The sequence below is a fragment of the Rhamphochromis longiceps genome, linkage group LG16 (assembly GCF_057381845.1).
Source record: "Rhamphochromis longiceps isolate RC_006_pf linkage group LG16, R_longiceps_female_GT1.1, whole genome shotgun sequence".
Lineage (NCBI taxonomy): Eukaryota > Metazoa > Chordata > Actinopteri > Cichliformes > Cichlidae > Rhamphochromis > Rhamphochromis longiceps.
In genome coordinates this window covers 6,207,955-6,226,764 of record NC_140572.1, presented here as the reverse complement: position 1 = coordinate 6,226,764, position 18,810 = coordinate 6,207,955, and the positions used below count along the sequence as shown (strand labels likewise).

Genomic DNA, 18,810 nt, shown 5'->3' with positions numbered 1-18,810 from the left:
CACGTTATTTTATCACATGTTATTTTATTTGTTATTTTATACATTTTATTTTGTGATGTGATGTGAGCGCAGGTGCAACCCAACAGGCCCCAAACGTTCCTGGCAGCAAGTAAAAATGAAATATAAAAATATAGTCCAAACAGGTAAGGTGTAATTGTATTATGAGTCATAGTGCTTGGTCTGTTTGTCCTATGTAAATCAATTGCAGTTAGAGGCTACATTAATTTTCTTTCTGTAAGCACTTATTGAAATTATCTGAGCACATTACAAGTACATATTTGCTTACTCTGTATGCTCAAATGTGGCCCGTTATAGCCAACAGAAAAAAAGCGGAGGCCCGAAAAACAGGTGGGGGTCCTCCACCACCACCACTCACAGAGGCTGAGCAGTTGGCCCTCAGCCAAAACAGTGGGCGCCCTGTGGCCGAAGGCATCTCTGCGGGGACATCCTCTGAGGCAATAACCCCGCAAGACACAAGTGCCTACATAGGGGGTAAATTCAAAATAATACATGATGTGCATACATCCTTTCTTCACAGTCACCTTTGCAGTGCGACACATTCATTTGATAAACTCTTTACCATAATGGATTATTTTGTAGTGAAGTTATTTTCCGACTGATCTTGCCTTCCCTCAGTCTTGGTTGTCTTTGAGAGCATAATGACAATGAAGTGTAAGGTGATTGGTATATGTTTGTTAATTGCCATTTGGTCCCTTGTAAGTTATAAGTGACCTGTATAAACCTCATATTCTATCAGTTGATGGTGATGGTGTACTGCATCTGGTGCAGCCTCCTGTTGAGCCAGACCAACATGCAGTTGTGAGTAATACTCCACAGATTATATGAGTTTACAGTAGAACAGCAATGTTGTTTATTTCTTTACTACAGGAAAATAATGAAGAAACATTGACAGCTGTTACAGAGGAGGAAGCAACAGAGACACTTTATGAGGTTTACATCTTTTAATACTTTGTGTACAGGAAATACAGGCGACCAATAAAGCCAGTTGAACAAAAAATCTGTTTATTCGTCTTTCAACATGTTGAGGTGATGGGTCAAAAGAAATGATTGTGACATATGGTGTCTCTGACTGCGCTTCCATCTTGTATGTCCGTGGGAGGGTCAGGATGTTCATGGTTTGGATCACTGCTGATGTTTGGTTCAGAAGGACAGTGTTCTCCTCTAATTGTGGCAATGTTGTGAAGAATCACACATGCCACAATAATGTCACATGCCCTTTCTGGGGTGACCCTGAGTCTTTGCAGGCACTGGAACCGGGCCTTAAGCATTCCGATAGTCATTTCAATTCTGGCTCTTGTCCTGCAATTAGCCAGATTATATCGCTGCTGTGGGCCCGGTTCAGGGTCAGAGTAAGGGGTAAGCAAATAGGGTAAACATGGATACCCCCTATCACCAAGCAAGTAGCCAGTGAACTCTCCTAAGACAGAAGGATACACTTCAGTTCAAATGTCCCTGAAGCAATTGGTCTTTATATATTTTAAAGTATTCTCAACTCACCATGTCCAAATTTTGTGCTCAGTGTACATTCACGGAATATTTGTGAGTCATGGACAGAGCCTGGCCACTTGGCTTCCACATTTGTGATAATGTTGGCAGCATCACATATGATCTTCACAGTGCAGAGAACACAAATTAGCATCCATTACTATAATGAAATAATTTGTTAGTTTGACATGCTACAGGGAACTATGTACCTGTACATTAATGCTGTGGAAAGACTTCCTGTTCACATAGTCTCCTTCATTTACTGAAGGAGCAATGATTGGAATGTGAGTGCCATCTGTACAGCCAATCACGCCTGGGAACCCTGAAAATAAATGTGCAATTTAAGTAGTAGTTCAAGTATCACCACATCATACATTAAGTTTTGGTCATCCTGATACCTGCAATTTTGTGGCATCCCTCTTTGATAAATCTTGTGGGTCTGTGACCGGGGAACACCACAAACGAGTACAGGAGACGTTTCAGTGCAACTGTAACATTCCTGACTGCCCGACAGACGGTAGCCTTGGAAACGTGCTCAGCGTCACCAATATTATACAGAAAGCTCCCGTTTGCAAAAAACCGAAGTGCAATACAAATAATATGCAATGAACTGAGAGCATGTCCGCGATGTGTCACATGCGTAATATATGGCCTGAGGATGTTATCCAAATAAATTATAGATTGTGCTGAGAAACGGTAACGTTCGCACAGAAAATCATCAGGAAATGATAAAATGTCCAAACGCGCTCTAATCACTCTCTCCCGGCGGAGAGCTCTGCGGAGAATTTGGGCTTCACGATCTACTGGCTCTTCAAGGAAGTGGCACGCCATGTCCGACACTTCCTACAGTCAGGTTTCCGACAAAGGGGCGGAGACAGTCAGGGTTAGTTGTAGTAAACCTGCTAGGGGGCAGGTTAGCTTCACGGAGTGTGTCGTCATAGTGACTCACTCAGGCTGCAGCTGAACTCGCTTTGTGAAACCGAAAACCCAGAGTTTTCGTTAACTCAGGGTATACTTACTCAGTTTTTCCACTAAACCGGCTTCCTGAAACAGGGCCCGGATCTCGTGGCTTAAAGCAGAGTCTGTTTGCTTTGGTGCAAACACGTCACTCACAGGTCACTTTAAAAACCAGCTCCTCTTATTGCAAGAAAGATGTTTTTTAAAATGAAAGGCCCAGTATCTATTATTGTCAGTGAATGTGCAGTTTCAGCAAAATAAAATAAAATAAGCAATCAAATTCGACGGTTTACGCTTTCTTTGCTTTATCTTTAGATTTTTTTTATTTCTCTTAACTATATTTAGCATAAGTAGTAAAATCTGTTGTCCAGTCTAAATGTGTGCCCTCAAAACACACTGTTTAAGGAGTAAGGAAGGAATGACTGTCCTTTAAATGTAATTCCCAGTAGGATTAAGTTCACCTTTAAGGTGATGGTATGAAGAATTGTTGGAGACACGTGATTAAAATCCGGTGAAGTGCTGTGGGGCTGTGGGAGTGTGAGCCTCTGAGCGGCAGACGGAGAAGAGCAGCGTTCGTGGCAGGTAAGATCACGCTGTGTGCATTTACAAGTCAGATGCGGTGTCCTGCTGCACAGGAGGGAGATTTTTTTTTTCTCTGTGAGCTTTGACTAAAAACAGCCTTTCCGCGAACAGATTTGTGCTCATATTTTGAATGGCGACGCCTAATGAAGCAGTTTGACACATTATCACGGGATATCTTTGGTCACACCTGTGGGAGAATCGTCCAGCATTTGGTGTGGGAGCAGGCACGCTGACAACCTGTGGATTCCAGCAGCGAGACAAACGCGTCCAGAGTGCTTGCAGCTGATCTGCTGTGTGCCGTGCACGCTGGGTAATTGTGGGAATTTGTGATCCGGTGATAAAGAATCGTCTGAAGGTATTTGCAGATAATGACCTTGTGACGTTGATTAACATGAGCTAATAATCATTTTCAAGAAAAAATTACATTTTTTGTTCGATTAATTGGTGACTGTAAATTGGCTATGCAGACGCGAAGTGCTTGAAGTGTATAGAATAAAACACTGCATGAATTTATAGTTTTTGTGAAAATGTGGCTTGTACGACCAGAAAAAAGGCGCTGTGTAAATGCATGTGCATCACAGTTGCAGCAAACTCTGCTTTTTGCGTCTTTTGTTAAGAAATGTGGAAGGAGCGAAAGAACCGCTTCAGGAAACAGCCTTCAGCTGCCGGGAAATGGATGTCATTTATCCATCTCTCTTTTTGTGAACCCTATAGTAGCACCGATATGCACCAGTATAGTCTAATGTTCCACTGGAACTCTACTGGAGGGGCGAAAAATCATTCTGGAGAAAAATGATTCCCTCAGCTGATGTTTTGATGATGCTGAGTCTGAAGCTTTGTCCACATATCAAGGGAATTGCTTGCTGTGTGTGGATTTTTTTGAAGGGGATGCTGGTTGCTGTGGTGGACGTTGTAGGCACTTCTGCACAGATGATCATCTTGCATATTTCCCACTCAGTCTTCTGCTCTTAACTTGGTCCCCACCGCAGTTATTTCACCTGTGATCTCTTTAAGTCACTTTCATGCTCTGTCTTTTCTGCATAACCTCTAGTCTCATCCTGTATGTGCACCGCTTAACAGTAAACAGCAACATTAGAATCACATCTTACTCAATCAGCCATTTGTGTAGGCCTAGTGTGCATGTAGATCCTGTCATCATGGAAGAGAACACTTAAAAGTGCTCATAATGGCACAACAGAGCTACTGGTTTGCCTCACTGTTGGTTTAAGGGTTTTCCTTTAATGTACAGTTAAAATGTTATAAAATGAGTGTTTGTCTCAACCCCAAAAATCCAGTATCGATCGGTCTGACTCCGCTTTTTAATTTCTGGTACAGCAGGTAGAGTTGGGCTGTCTTTTCTTTGCCCTGTTTTAGTCATAACACAAAGCACAGCAGCTTGCTTCAATTCTGTGCTGAACCTTCAGCTCCAGAGCAAATAATCACATTGCTCAGACTTCCAAACAAATGCTGTAAGTTGTACGCACACATTTTTTTTCAGTTTTCTTGTGGGAGTCAGAGGGTGTAAGAAAAGGGAAAAAAATCTTAATGGAATGGTGTGCAACCTCTTTGCTGGTTGCCTAGCAACTTCATTCAGTGCATTCACATGCACTTTAGGTTCACACTGCATGAGAAACCGGGTTACTGTAATTGGAGCATGGAGTTAGAGGTACCTTATTTTCTGGGTGTCTGCTTCTGGTGCCTGAAAAGTCATCTTCAGTAGTGACAGATGATTGTATTCCTAAATAATTCCAACCTTACAGTCTGAATAACTTTTGATTCCGTCAATGTTTAACTTTTTCTAACTGAATACATAAATGAATAAATTAGGCATGGTAGGGAGTCTGGCTTTATTTGACTTCTACTTAGACAGCTTGCTATTGAAGGCTTCAGCTTTGGGTTCTGCACCAGTATCTGCTCAGGCTGCATAGCAGGTCCAAAGGGCTTTGTTAGTAACCACAAGTAATGACAAGAATGTAGACAACTTCTCTGCTTGGTGCCAAGTTTGCTCATTACTGTCATCAGTGTGCTGCTAAAACAGCACATCTCTCATTCTCTAGTTGATTTTCAGTATTTGGCACTTGTCAGCCGACGGTGCAGCATATGTGTCATCCACCTATAGGAGGGTATTCCTTGCCTGAGAAAGCATACAGACTAAAAGTTGCACAGGTTGGGAACGTCGGCTGGTGGCTCTTGGCTTCCTTTGCTCTTTGAATTACTCTGTCAGCAGGCTGGCGTGCTGTCGATGATATGCACAGCAGCAGGGTCTTTCAAGTGTTAAATCACAGTCTCATCCGTCAGATTCAGCTTCCTGTAGCTGATGCTTGATTAGTCACTGACTTGAAATGAAGAACAGCGTGCACGCTCATCAACATCGTCACCACGCCGAGTTTATCTCAGAGGCCCGTTGCATTCTTTGTCCGAATTCTTCAAAGATCTTCATGAGAACCAGACTCGTCTTTTTACTGCCTTTTCGTGATACTATACACTTTTTTGTCCAATCAGAAGAACTTAAAGTATGTATTGGCAGTTTGCATGTAGAAGCTTTTTTTTTTCTTCTCTTCATTGTCTCATATGTGAAAAATGGATATGTGTGACATGTGCTTGGTATCATATAGGCTCAAAAACCCAACCATTCAGCTTTTCAGTGTTTGCCTCACAGCAGGAAAAAATGTGGAATGTTGTGGGACGGCTTTTAAAAACAGCAGATAACATAATCATACATACAGGAGCTCTCAAAAGGTCCTTTTAATTGCACAGAAAATAAAGAGGTTAGTGTTCCTCCAGCATATTTTTTTTTCTCCCGGTTTGTCCATCATGATTGGCTACCACAAAATAGAAACTAAAAACTTGATTTGCTGATCCTCTTTTTTGTTTGTTTTAAATGTAGGGTGTAACGCTGGTCCAGGAAATGCCAGAGTGTGTTTGACCGAAGAAGATGCCGCCCCTCTTTAATGAAAGTACAGGTAGGAGAAGTGAGCTCCTAAACGTGTAATAATTCAGAAAGGTTCAGAGGACTCTGTTTGATTTGTTTATGTTTTCCAGTTTGCATGTGCCCTCATCACACTTTAATTAAAAACTAGGTTTTAATCAGCAAAGTGGAAGTCAGAAAGAGAATAGTCAAATTAGCGGTGTTATGATTGGTGTTACTGCTGAAACGCTTCCCATAAATAACAGAAAACAAAGGATATGTCATTATATTTTCTCAGTGAGTGAGCTGTTTTGCTCTAGATCAGCAGTCAAAATATCAAACACATTCGCTTTATAATGATATAAGGAGGATAAAATGTTTGGCACTTTCGCCTAGTAAATGATTTATGACTAATTAATTAACTCAAAGTGAATCAGAACAAAAGAAAGTGAAATTCGAGGCTCGTGTTTTGATGCCAGCAACACAACTTACCTTCTTGACACAAAACTTTAGTGCTGTAGTCTGGCAGATACCTTTCCTACAGCTGACGGAGTGTCCTGCGATTGAACCTTGACCCCAGGTAACTCCTCCCACCTGTCAGCTGTAGAGTGGCTTATGATCACATGAGTCCTCCCCCTCACCACTCCTCTACCTTGATCACCCGTGCATGCCCGGACATGCTGTGAAACACTGAGAGAGGGTGGAGACAAAAAAAAACAAAACAAGAAAAACCGGAAGGCATGAGAGAGAGCGAGAGAGAGTTGGGGGGGGTTGAGGGAAGGCAAAGATCGTGGGTGTGGGAAAGGGGAAAAAAATGTCATGCTATAGCTGCAGTTTTGGTCGATTCTCAAAAAAGAAGCAGGACAGAAAGTGAGAGAAGAGGGGAAACTGTGGCTGTAATTGGAGCACACGGAGGGCGACTCAGACAGGGGAGGGGGTGAGATACATGCTGTCATTGACTCATTCCTCATTTCCTTCTCCCTCTTTCTTGATATCTGACAGAGCAGCTCCATGATCCCCCACGAGAAGCATGGTGAACTGTAGCATTTCAGACTCGGCGACACAAAGATCAAGACGTTGAGAGAGAATGAAGAGGTGCACCTTTCCTGACTTAACCTTTTTCTGACTCTTTTTTTTTTTTTTTTTTTTTTTTTTTTTTTGTCAGCCTTACACCTTGGGACCTACAGGAGAAAGACAACTAGCGATAATAATCGCCTGATGCAACACTTTCAGAAACTGACAAGCTAAAGAAATATCCAGTTATTGCCTAGAGCTGTCACACACACACCGGCTGCAGCTGTACCACAAAGAGGAGTGGAGTTAGTCACCGAGTATGGGATGTGACATTCACAGTGCTAAGTTGTCCCCTGGATGTCAGGACCCCAGGAACAAATGAGCAGCAGTGGATTTGGCAGCAGCTCCAGCTTGCTTCGGGGCCGGCGTTTTTATTGCCGGGAATGGGCCCTGGACAAGCTGCGTCGCTGCCTGGATGCCCGCTCGGGGCCCGGGCAAGCTCCCGGGATCCTGGTAACGGGGGGACCTGGTGCCGGGAAGACAGCTCTGTGCACCGAGGTGGTGTCCCCCACCTCAAAGGCAGGGCTGGCAGTTGGGTTGGCACAGCGTTGCCTTGCGGCCCACTTCTGCCAGAGGGAGGAACAGACGAGTATAGTGCTGTGGAGGTTTGTCCTGGGCTTGGTGGAACAGCTGAGGGCCTCTCCTCTCCTCTCTCCAGGGTACGAAGAGCTCCTTAACAGCCCATCGGTATCCTCTGCCCTGGAGCCTCTCATGTGTCAAAGAGACCCTAATGAGACCTTCAAGAGGTTTGTACCATGTTTATTTTGTTTGTTTGTTTTTTTTCTTTGTTTTGGTGTCCTACAAAAAGTCAGCGCTTCCATCTTTTGAGATCAGTTTTGTTGAAACACATCAGTGGGAAATTTCCCACTTCTTCTAAATGAAAGGGAAAAGAAAGTTGCCTGAAACAAATCCAGGTGCTCAGCGTGTATGTGCACGTTCAAGGGTATGGCTCATGCCCAGCTCATCACAGCAGAATTTATGTGGGGGTCTGTAAATCATGACGCTAATGATGAAAGCCGGAGCAAAGTTCCGACTTCGTGCGTGGGAAAAGCAGTTTATCAGATTCCAAAATCAATGAAAACAGGCCGACGGAGTCCTGGCACTGCAGCTCGGTGCTGTTGTATAAGTGGCCTGTTTGAGTATTTAGTTTTAAATGTAGCTGTTAACAGATCGTGTATTTACAATGATGTTATCTGTTTACTGTCAACCTGCTGATGACCCATTTTGTGTTTTGTTAACATGATGATCTTAACTTTATGCAACACAGAAGCTATGAAATTCAATCCGTGACCATCCGGTTATTTGACAGCATCTAGGATTAGGGCTGTTATTGTTTGAATCCAGTTCCATGCATTGAAATCTATATAACTTTTTTGGTTTTGTGGCAGAAAGTCTGAAATTTTATTCATTTTATTGCATGAAAGATTAAAGTAGTAAGCTAAACGTCATTTCCAACACTTGCTGAGTTGCCAGAGTTGGTATGAGCTCCTGTAATTGGGGGAAGGACTAGCAGAGTTAGTTGTGGACATCTCACAAAGCCACCTTACCTTCGACCTTTTTACTTGGATGGACTCGGCTTGGGTTTGAATTCACGGGTTTCCAGTGTTAACACATTTTGCGAAGCTCCCTTTTCATTGTTTGCAGTTCGGTGAAGCTGAAGTTTTTCCCACATCTCCACTTAAGATCACTGAGCTCAAAAACAGTAGTGCTGTCTGGTCTGCCTTCTGAGAGAGGACCACCCTAAATACCATGATCCAGTAGATAAAAAGTGAGCTGAATAAAGGCTGCTGTCATGAAGTAATGTGCATGTAAAGAGTGAAGCTGCCTCACTCTCAAAACAAAAACAGAGTAAAGCACGAGCAGCTGTTCATGTTGTGGGAAAATGCTCCAGCAGAGCTTAAAGGTTATCTTTGTTTTTGTCTAAATAAAGGTGGCTTTCTGCAGGTGTTTAGACTCTCAAGCAGGCAGTTAACTGCCTCACAGTCTGTACATGTAAAAGCTGCAGTGAGCGGCAAACAGAAGCCGGGACAGTCGCAGGAAAAGTGTGCAGCAGCCATTCTTCCTCGTCTTATATTTATGTCTCCCCCTCATAATGCCGCCCATTCACAACACACAATGGGGCCTCCAGTGAATGAACGCTGCAGTGTTATTTACAACATAACATCCTTTCAGAGACTGAGGGGGACAAAGAGGTGAAAAAATGCCTCCGGCTCCCCGGTGACCGTCTCGGCACCGGTCAGCGAGGTCACTCTCCTCTCTGAGACTTTGACACGTTGCCGGTGTGTTTGCTTTGCGGTGAGTCGGAGCGCTTCTGCACTCCTCCTCTGTTTGCTCTCCTCTGGTGTGAAGTGCTGAGCTGAATTGCACATTCCCCTCAGACTGGCTCGCAGCCAGCAGCTGTTTGTGTTGGGGGGGCTCTTTTGAGAGAAGGTGGCTGCGGGTGAAGCTCCACTGTGTCAGGACACCCATGGACAAATTGAAGAAACGTGGATTTGAATTGGCAGTGAAAGAGAAGGAAAATAAGCCTGTGTGTAGTGCAGTGCTCCCTCTGTCTGGGTCTGTTCGCTAAACTGGTGTCTTATATTGATTTTAATCCGAGCCATAGAAACAACTGTTCAATACTGGGTCGTGCCCTTTTTGGTGTTCGCACTAACCTAAGTGCCAAGCTGGGAAAATGTATCATTTCAGACACACGAGCTGACTGTTCACCCAGTCACTGCCTCACTGGACACTTGTGGCTATGCTAGCTTCTTGGGAGACACATAATCTGATGACAAAGTGCTACAAACTGCCGCTGGACTTCCCATGACAGCAGTAATGACAGTCAGCAGCAGGACAAATGGGCGGCTTGTAGTGAAGCTCTTTCTAAGTAAGCTCAGTAATAGGTAGTGAATTGTGTTGAACATCTTTCATATCAGTTCGAGTAAAGCCACCATACTTTAAAGTGCACATAGCATTGGCTGCAATGTCCTGTGTGTGTGTAAGAAAATATATTAAAAGTATACAATACAAATACAGTTGTCTCTACAGGATTTATCCAACTAGATCACCCATGTTAAATGACTGTGTCACCTGAATGAAAGAATTACCCTTCCTCCTCCTCACATCAGAGTGTTAGCCCGCTGAGGGAGTGTTGTTTTAATCAGATAACTAAAAGCGCGCAGTGCTATGATAAGCTTGTCATAACCTCGCTGAAATCATCACTCAGAGCAGGATGTCGCTCTTCTTTTTACTGCGTAATATACTTGATAATAAAGGTCGAGTCTATTATCTGGTTAGCTAAGTCTTGAAATATTAGTGACCTCAAGACATTGCAAAAGACCTTTTGTAAGCAGCTTTGATGATTCATCAAATAAAGCCACAATCTCACAAAACTACCAGTGGCCGCTCCCAGCCTATCAAATCTGAGGATTTGCTTCCTTTTATTAATTCAAACCCTACTCACGAAAAGCTATTTAATTTCAAAATAACAGATACATTAACTGATCATATAAACTTGGGAACTGTTTGGGGTGGTGCCATTTGTTTCAGAACATGCATATAATCCTGTTTGTTTTAGTGTCTCATCCATGCATGAGATAACTATTAGGCCTAAAGTATAATCGTTATAGAGATGACTAATTTTTTTATATATATTTAAAGTGGTGAAACTTCTCCTCCCACTCCTTATTATGTACATATGAATCCAGAGCTGATTAATTCTTGACCCCTGAGTGTAAGCAGTTAGTGACCCAGCTTACTTTAGATTGTTTAAGTCTGAGTGAAACTCTTTTGAGGTAGTTTTTTTTTTTTTTTTTTTTTTTTTTTAATATAATGTTGAATATGTGACATTATTTTGAGATTAAAGTTTCTCTCCTCTTGACTTTTTACTTCTAAAACAAACAAACAAAAAGACAACAACTGTTAAATCCATTAGATGAAAACCTGTTTGGCCTCTAATGGTACCTGGACCTTGTGGTCATTTTTAAACACAGACATTAACACTAATGACAGCTCACATGCAAACCCACACCCTGTGTTTGTTGCAGGATAAGGCATTTTTGCCAGCTGTAAAGCTCTTCTGAAAACTAGCGCTGTGCAATACTACACATCGTGGCATCGATTGGATACCAAGTAATTCCAAGTAGTGTTGTCGATAATAGCGCTGATGCTTTAAATTTATAAAGCCAGCTTATGTATGTATAAGGCCATCTGCTGCGACCCCAACCGGTCGCAGCAGATGGCCGCCCCTCCCTGAGCCTGGTTCTGCCGGAGGTTTCTTCCTGTTAAAAGGGAGTTTTTCCTTCCCACTGTCGCCAAAGTGCTTGCTCATAGGGGGTCATATGATTGTTGGGTTTTTCTCTGTATCTATGAAGCGCCTTGAGGCGACTTTTGTTGTGATTTGGCGCTATATAAATAAAATTGAATTGAAGAGCAGTGTGTCATGACCTATGAGGTGAATTTTAAGCACCTTTAGGCAACTGTTGTTGTGATTTGGTGCTATAAAAAGAAAACTGAATTGAATAATCATATATTTGCAAATTCTGAACAAATTTTATAACGACTAAATCACCGGACTACATGCTGAACTTGGATGGAAACAAAGTATTGATCCTCTTGTGCTAGTATCAATCTGATACCAATACCAGTACTGGCATTGATTCGATATTGGTATTGTACTATCGATATTTGGAAATTTGAATGATCCCTCTAGGGGTGTTACTTTTTTCTCAGGTGAGAAGTTTTGCTATAATACTGCTGCTGACCTGCACCCATGACACGGAAGTGCAGCTTCTCCAAATGTTTTTTTTCTTTTTTCTCCTGCACCACTATGATTGGACATCAGGGTCAAGAAGTTCAGTGGTGTCTTTGCCGTGCATCCATAATAATAATAATAATAATAATAATAATAATGTGAAAAGAATTGCCAGTTTGATAGCGCGTGTGTGTGAGAGAGAGACCAGGGTGGAGCTGTAAATTCACATGTTCCATTAACCTGAGTCACCATCAGATCACAGCAGGGTGTGGGTGCTGACCGCAGTGATTAAAAGGCAGTGACGCCGCTATTTTAGCTTTAGCCAAGTTTGTAATTGTTTTATGGTTTTGCAGCTTGTTCCGGTGTTTAATGAAAGTGTGGGGTGTGGGGCTAAATTGCTGTTTAGTTCTCTTGATTACAGTTTGATATCTGTGTTAACAGGTTAACATGAGAGTCGGCTTTAATTTTACTGCAGAAGCATCTGATAGCAGTTGTCCTGGTTGACTCTTGTTTACCCACTTGTAGTTTGGATTTGACCTAAATTACTGTGAAAGTGTAAATGGAATTGCTTAGTTTGCCTGACATTTGCTTACTTTTTTTATTGAGTTCTTTTTCAATGGCTGAATGAAACTGATTATGACTCCAGTATTACTGAAGATTCAACATATGGAAAACAATGAAAAAACTTCCATAAAATACAGTAAAAAATTAAACTCCACACTTTAAATAAAGATGCCTGAAGTCGCAGCAAAGTCTGACTGTCACTCCCAGTGACTCACACTGACAATGTGCGAAAGATCTAATCTGCTTTGTTGGCACAAACGAGTGTTCGCAATGTTACTTTTCTTTTTCAACTCTATTATCAACCCACGAATCCTGCTGTTATTACATTGTCTTAAGTGTAATGTCTTGCACTGTGTGTCTGCCTCTTCCTCGCATGTCCTTAGAGCAGTGTTGGAACCCCTGTCGGACCTTCCTCCTCCTGCCCAGACTCTGATGATGGTTATAGACTCTCTGGACGTAGAATATGGACCAAGGGAAGGAGTTAGGAAGAGTGGCTCCATTGCAGAGCTTTTAGCCTGCAGTCAACACCTGCTGCCCAGCTGGTTGCTGCTCGTCTGTTCGGTCCGCCGCCAAAATAAGGCCCTGTGCAAGATGTTCTCAAGTATGTACATACTTCTCTTATAAGATTATGCAATATATTACAAAATAAATAAATGCGATCAGTTACATGTGAACACAAGATGACATATGGGTTGGTTAGGGTGTGGCCATGATTGTGCAGTGAAATCACTATTTTTGTCATCTAAAAATGCACTGACAAACACTGACCAAGTAGTTTAATTGGCTGTTCACTGCAATACAGTAAACAAACAAGAATTTTCAAAATTTCTATTGAGATGCTACTTCGGTCTGTGAAGGTTCTCAGTCATCCAGCTCATCGTAGAAGCTCGGAAAGAAAAGCCTCTGGACTCTTTTAAGTTGCTTGAAGATGTTTCACCTCTCATCCGAGAAGCTTCTTCAGTTCTAGGGTCAAACGGTGGAGAGTCCCAGATTTAAGTCCTGTGGGAGTGTCCCCCCCCCCCCAATGCTCCTCTACCTAATCACACGAGCCAAGGTGTGAAGACAGGTGTCGGTCACAATCAGGTGAAACGTCTTCAGCAACTTAAAGAAGTCCAGACGCTTTTCTTTCCAAGCTCCTTAGACCAGGTGCTACTTAGGGTGTTGCCTGAGGTGCTAAGCTAACGTGGTTTTATTTCTACACCTGCTAAGCACATTCTCCATTTTGCCACATTAAAAGTGGAACTTTATACCAAATCATCCAGGACTTAGATAAATTGTTAGCTGGAGGTCTACAATTACACTAGAACAAGCTGGCATAGAGTTTTCAAAATAAGAAGCAAAAAAAACAAAGCATCACATAAGACTGAAAAAATTTAAAACCTAAAAAAAAACTGTAGATAGAATCCATGAGGAATATAAAAAACTTTATTGAAGATTTAAAACAAACAAACAAACAAACAACTGTCCTATCTGTTTGTAGGTTTTCGTAAACTCTGTCTGGATGATCTGCGGAAGCCTCCAGCAGTCCGTGACGTACAGCAGTACATCCTCTGTCGTCTGGATGAAGAAGCAGCGCTTCGTCGACAGCTCACCCCTGATACCGCTGATATGCTGAATCTTCTGCACATCAAAAGTGGCGGCTGCTTTCTTTTTCTTCAGCGTGTTCTGGACGGTGTGGCAGCTTCGCTGGTGGGTCTGCGAGAGATCCGGGACATCCCCGGGACTCTCAACGGACTCTACCTTTGGCTGTGCCAGAGATTGTTCCCCCGAGGGCGCTTCATCTACGTAAGGCCTCTCCTCAATGCCCTCTTGGCTGCCCCGAGGCCCCTAACACCCCAGCAGCTATTCATGGCAGTCTGGACTCAGGACACCTTATTAAGTCTTCAGGACTTTGAGAACAATCTCGAAACCCTCTCTGCGCTCCTAATCGATGGAACCGGAGGCACCAAATTAATTTTTCATGCAAGCTTTACAGAGTGGCTGACAGATGTTAAGTACTGCACACAGAAATATCTGTGTAGCAGAACAGAAGGTCATAGCATGCTTGCATCATCTCTGACTCTACAGGGACCTAACCTTGACGTTGAGGAAACTTGCCAGCTAGCCACACACTTAATTTGCTCAGGGCACCATAAAGATAAACCTGCATTTTTGGCACTGTGGATGCTGTGGGCAGGTGTACGTGCTCTTAACCCCACCTACAGTAAAGCACTTGCCACATCCTTAGCTCAGCTTCCTGTTTCAGTGAGTCAGGATGTTGCTCAATTGCTGATGAGAAGTGGACTAGTCTCTCGAACCTTTTTTTCTGGAGCAGACTCAAGTGATGCAATGCATAGTGTAGGTAAAGAAGGAATTGATGTGCAACAGACACTTGAAAGGGAGACGTATATAAAGGACCTGCTTGCCAGTGGCATGTCTGTAAACCAGCCTGGTTCTACAGATGGACAGACTCTGCTTGCTAGTGCAGCCCACAAGGGTTCTGCAAATTTAGCTAAACTTCTCCTTTCACATGGCTCTGATCCACTGATCAGTGATCATCAGGGTCAGACGCCACTGACTTTAGCCTCCAGGCAGGGTCACGTCAAAGTGTTGTCTGAACTCCTGGAATGGGCCAAGAGCCAGGACCAAAAAACTGCAGTACAGATGATGGAGCATGTTGACAATGAAGGATGGACAGCGTTGCGCTCTGCAGCTTGGGGTGGACACGCTGAGGCTGTCCATCTACTGCTGGATGCAGGAGCAGATGTAGATGGATGTGACAGCGAGGGCCGAACTGCTCTCAGAGCTGCTGCATGGGGCGGTCATGATGAAATTGTTCTCACACTACTGGACTATGGGGCTCAAGTTGACAAAGCTGATAGCAAGGACCGCACGCCACTTATCGCAGCTGCCTATATGGGACATCATGAAGCAGTGGCAATATTGTTGGACCACAATGCACGTGTTGATTTGGCTGATGGAGATGGACGCACTGCTCTGTCAGTTGCAGCTGTCTGTGTCCCTACAGCAGCAGGGGTCAAAGGTTTTGGAGAGGTAGCAAGTCTGTTACTGGAGCGTGGAGCAGATCCAGGGCACAGAGACCATGATGGAATGACACCGCTTCTTCTTGCATCCTATGAGGGCCATGAAGATGTAGTCGAGCTTTTGTTAGAAGCTGGTGCTGACGTAGATGAAACTGCTGGACCTGACGGCAGTGTGCCTGCTGCTGCTGCTGTTACTCCCCTCCTGGCAGCAGCAGCAATGGGACACATGAAGACCGTGTCACGGCTGCTTTTCTGGGGAGCGGCTGTGGATGCCATTGATTGTGAAGGCAGGACGGCACTATGTCTAGCAGCAGCCAGAGGGAGCGTAGAGGTTGTTCGTACATTGCTGGACCGAGGCCTGGATGAGAACCATAAAGATGATCTTGGCTGGACTCCATTGCACGCTGCTGCGTGTGAAGGACATCGTGCAGTTTGTGCCATTTTGACAGAAGAAGGCAGCATGGCACGAGTTGGAGAGATGGACATCGAGGGACGCACTCCCCTTATACTAGCTGCCCAAGAAGGCCATTGGAGCACTGCCAAACTTCTATTAGACAGACGGTCTCCCATTGACCACAGGGCCTATGATGGGCATTCTGCCTTGAGTGCTGCACTCCTGGAGGGCAATGCTGATGTTGCAGAGCTGCTTATGAAACGAGGGGCTGATACTGATGTCCGGGATGCCGAAGGGCGTCCTTTGCTCTACCTCCTAGTATTGGAGGGTCGCCTTGATATGGCTACTCTCCTAATTGAGAAAGGGGGTGTTCCTCTGGAGTCCAGAGACTCTGAGGGCCGTACAGCGCTTCATGTGGCTTCCTGGCAAGGATTTGTAGAGATTGTAGACCTACTTTTAAGACACGGGGCGAATCCCAATGCACAAGATGCAGAGGGGAGACCACCAATACATTCAGTGGCTTGGACAGGACACGCTAAAGTAGGACATCGCCTCCTAGAAGCCAGTGGCATCAATATAAACCTTGCTTGCCATCAGGGGGCAACAGCTCTGAGCATCGCTGCCCAGGAGGGACATGCTAACATCGTTGCAATGCTTCTAGAAAGAGGCTCAAATCCCAATCACATGGATAAATATGGCCGCAGTCCGGTCAAAGTGGCTGGGAAACATGGACACTATAACATTGTCAGGATGTTGGAGAGCTATGGAGCCAAGCCATATCTAGGTGTGTTGCCTAACTCTAGTACTGTATCCCCTTCAAAATCCAACATGATCTCATCTTTAGGAATCTCAGAAAGTAGTGGAGGTGAAGTAACTGCTGCAACCTCATCGTCCTCGGTTTCTTCTCCAGGATCCACTGCAGAACGATTCCACTCCATGCAGAGCTCCCAAACCTCATCGACCTGCCACTCACTGGCCACGGTGCAGACGGTGCCAGCTGACAGCCTCAGCTTTATACAGCAGATCCAACAGCACTCACTGCCCCGCAGTCGTAGCCGTAATTCCACCCTCCCTCCACCAGGGGGCTCGGGCATAGGTAGTCTCCACGGAAGCAGTAAGAGGCAACCCAAAGGCAGCCCTCCCCCTACTGTGTGCACAGTCACTGCCATGGTGCATAATTACGAATTGCCTCAGAAAGGCCTATCATCTGGACTTGAATATCATGACAAAATAAACAAACAAAGCTCAAATTTAATAAAAACAGAGAGGACTAATTACACAGGTGGCAAATGGAACTCTGTAATGGCTTCACTTGGGATAATGCCAGGACAGGACCAACCGCTAGGTGCTAAAAACCGAGAGAACGCTCCTCTCGGATACCCGTACAGGCTTCAGAACCCACTTCAAGAGGAAGCTTGGGATTCTAAACCCCAGAAGAACATTTTGTCACCGGTTTGCTACAGCTTTTCCCCCGTCCCACCCTGTAGTGCCTTGCCAGATGATGTAATGGTCACTATGACAACCACAGACCCACAGCTTAATCTCAAACGGGCCATCAAACTGCAGTTTGAGGGTCCCACCAGTGTAGCCTTACACAAGAGAGAGACGCCTCTGTGACTGGTACTCAAGTAAGTTGCCTAAGTTAGCACTGACTAGACTTTCTTCACAACCTTTTTACTGTACTGTGGCTCAGTGATGTAAATAATTCAATAATTCAACTGTCAGCAGCAAAAATGCAAACATAGTAACTGTCAAACCAAATTCATTTTAGTTCAAGGGTGTCCAGTGAGAATAAAATTGACAGGATCAAGTCTTTGATAGGTGACTTGGTTAATTAGATGGTGAGACTGTTATTTTGAAGTCCATTTATCAATCTGTGTTCTTATTTAATTCAGGATTGTAGGGGTCCTGGAGCCTATCCCAGCTGTTACTGGGCGGGAGGTCGAGCACACCCGGGACAGTTTAACAGTTGATCACTGAGCTAACAGACAGCCAGAGACAGACAGCCATTCATACCCAGATTCAAAAGAGTAAAAATTACTAATTGATCTAAAGTAATTAAGTGGAGAGAACCACACACTTACACTGCACAGCACTTATTTCCCCTTTCTTTTTTATTCAAATGCTAATGATTTTATCTTTCTTTTAGGTGGAGTGGGACATTTTATGTTCAAGGAGATGGCAGTTTTTTTTGGCAGTGATTCACTGGGTTCAAATGAGAGGAAATCATTCCTTGTTTCAGCATCCTTTCAGAAAACCAGAGGAAGAAGAGACTGAATGACATTAAAGCATTTGTTTCTTTTTTGTTTTACCTGTTGTGTGGGAGGAGCAGAGCACATCCTTATAGACTAAATCATGCTGATATATTTAGTGTAAAGCATGACTTGGATGTTATTTTTCTATGATAGCATACTTTTGATCGGCACTGGTCTGACAAAAATACCTTTTTACTATTTTATTTTTATTTATTTTACCCCGTAGAGCCATTATAGAGTAATGGTTGAGGTTTTTTTTGTTTGTTTTTAAACAGTCATGTTCAAGAGCTTTAAGCTTGTGGCCTTGACCTTTTAGGGAAGCCTTTGGTATTTGCTATAAACTGGCCTACATCCCCCATAGTTGTTCCATAGCTGTCAACCAAAAATAATTTTCAGAAAAACAAGCCTACCAGAGCCTGACCTACTGCTGGTTTATGATACAGTGCTAACCCTAAAACGCCGCCAAGTTTGCAGAATGCGACTTGGCTCACTGACAGTGTGTCTGTGAGCAGGCAGGAAGGAAAATGAAAACTGGACAATAAAAACTGAGGGTGGATGTGGGAGGGCTGTTAATTCCAAACGTGTATGTGGCCTAAAATGTTTTGTTTTTATTCATTTTTTTTCATCAATATTTAATTACATAAATTAAAATGGCAAGTGATGCTATAAAACGTTCTGTGTGGTTCTTCGTGTGTTTTATACTTTTACTGTAGCTGCATTTCAAGCACTTTTGCAGCTAAATGTCACGGATGGCTTCTGATGTGGTTGCATCGTGCAGAGATGAAAGTCTGGCTGCGGGCTGATGCTGGCCA

The 18,810-nt window shown here is 43.7% G+C and overlaps 1 protein-coding gene and 1 long non-coding RNA gene across 13 annotated transcripts; one reads left to right on the top strand and one right to left on the bottom strand.

The window, feature by feature from the left end:
• Positions 1–829: 829 nt before the first annotated feature.
• LOC146650472 (uncharacterized) lies at positions 830–2,143 on the bottom strand. Of its 2 annotated transcripts, XR_014907949.1 has the most exons (4): positions 1,905–2,143; positions 1,716–1,828; positions 1,519–1,630; positions 831–1,438 (listed from the first exon to the last, which is right to left on the bottom strand). It is a non-coding gene; the product is annotated as an uncharacterized LOC146650472 (long non-coding RNA). The 2 variants fall into 2 exon arrangements; XR_014907948.1 differs by having other exon boundaries at positions 830–1,630.
• Positions 2,144–3,016: 873 nt separating this feature from the next.
• Positions 3,017–18,653, top strand: ankrd50l (ankyrin repeat domain 50-like). 11 transcript variants are annotated; one of them, XM_085385042.1, is made up of 6 exons: positions 3,017–3,045; positions 5,933–6,008; positions 6,956–7,773; positions 12,710–12,927; positions 13,807–17,371; positions 17,893–18,653. In XM_085385042.1, exons 3-5 carry the CDS (start codon positions 7,325–7,327, stop codon positions 17,358–17,360), a joined length of 4,221 nt encoding a protein of 1,406 aa, XP_085241168.1. In that variant the 5' UTR covers positions 3,017–3,045; positions 5,933–6,008; positions 6,956–7,324; the 3' UTR covers positions 17,361–17,371; positions 17,893–18,653. The 11 variants fall into 11 exon arrangements, 10 of the variants coding, with proteins under 10 accessions (XP_085241168.1, XP_085241173.1, XP_085241171.1 ...); XM_085385047.1 differs by having other exon boundaries at positions 3,029–3,045; positions 7,119–7,773; XM_085385045.1 differs by lacking the exon at positions 3,017–3,045 and adding an exon at positions 3,070–3,400 and having other exon boundaries at positions 7,119–7,773.
• Positions 18,654–18,810: the final 157 nt, after the last annotated feature.

What these genes read in the sequence shown, in the direction of transcription:
- ankrd50l (XM_085385042.1), top strand. Translation starts at nt 7,325, where the DNA reads ATGTCAGGACCCCAGGAACAAATGAGCAGCAGTGGATTTGGCAGCAGC. An exon ending in CCTAATGAGACCTTCAAGAG is followed by an intron (nt 7,774 to 12,709) that starts GTTTGTACCATG and finishes GCATGTCCTTAG; the next exon opens with AGCAGTGTTGGAACCCCTGT. An exon ending in CCTGTGCAAGATGTTCTCAA is followed by an intron (nt 12,928 to 13,806) that starts GTATGTACATAC and finishes ATCTGTTTGTAG; the next exon opens with GTTTTCGTAAACTCTGTCTG.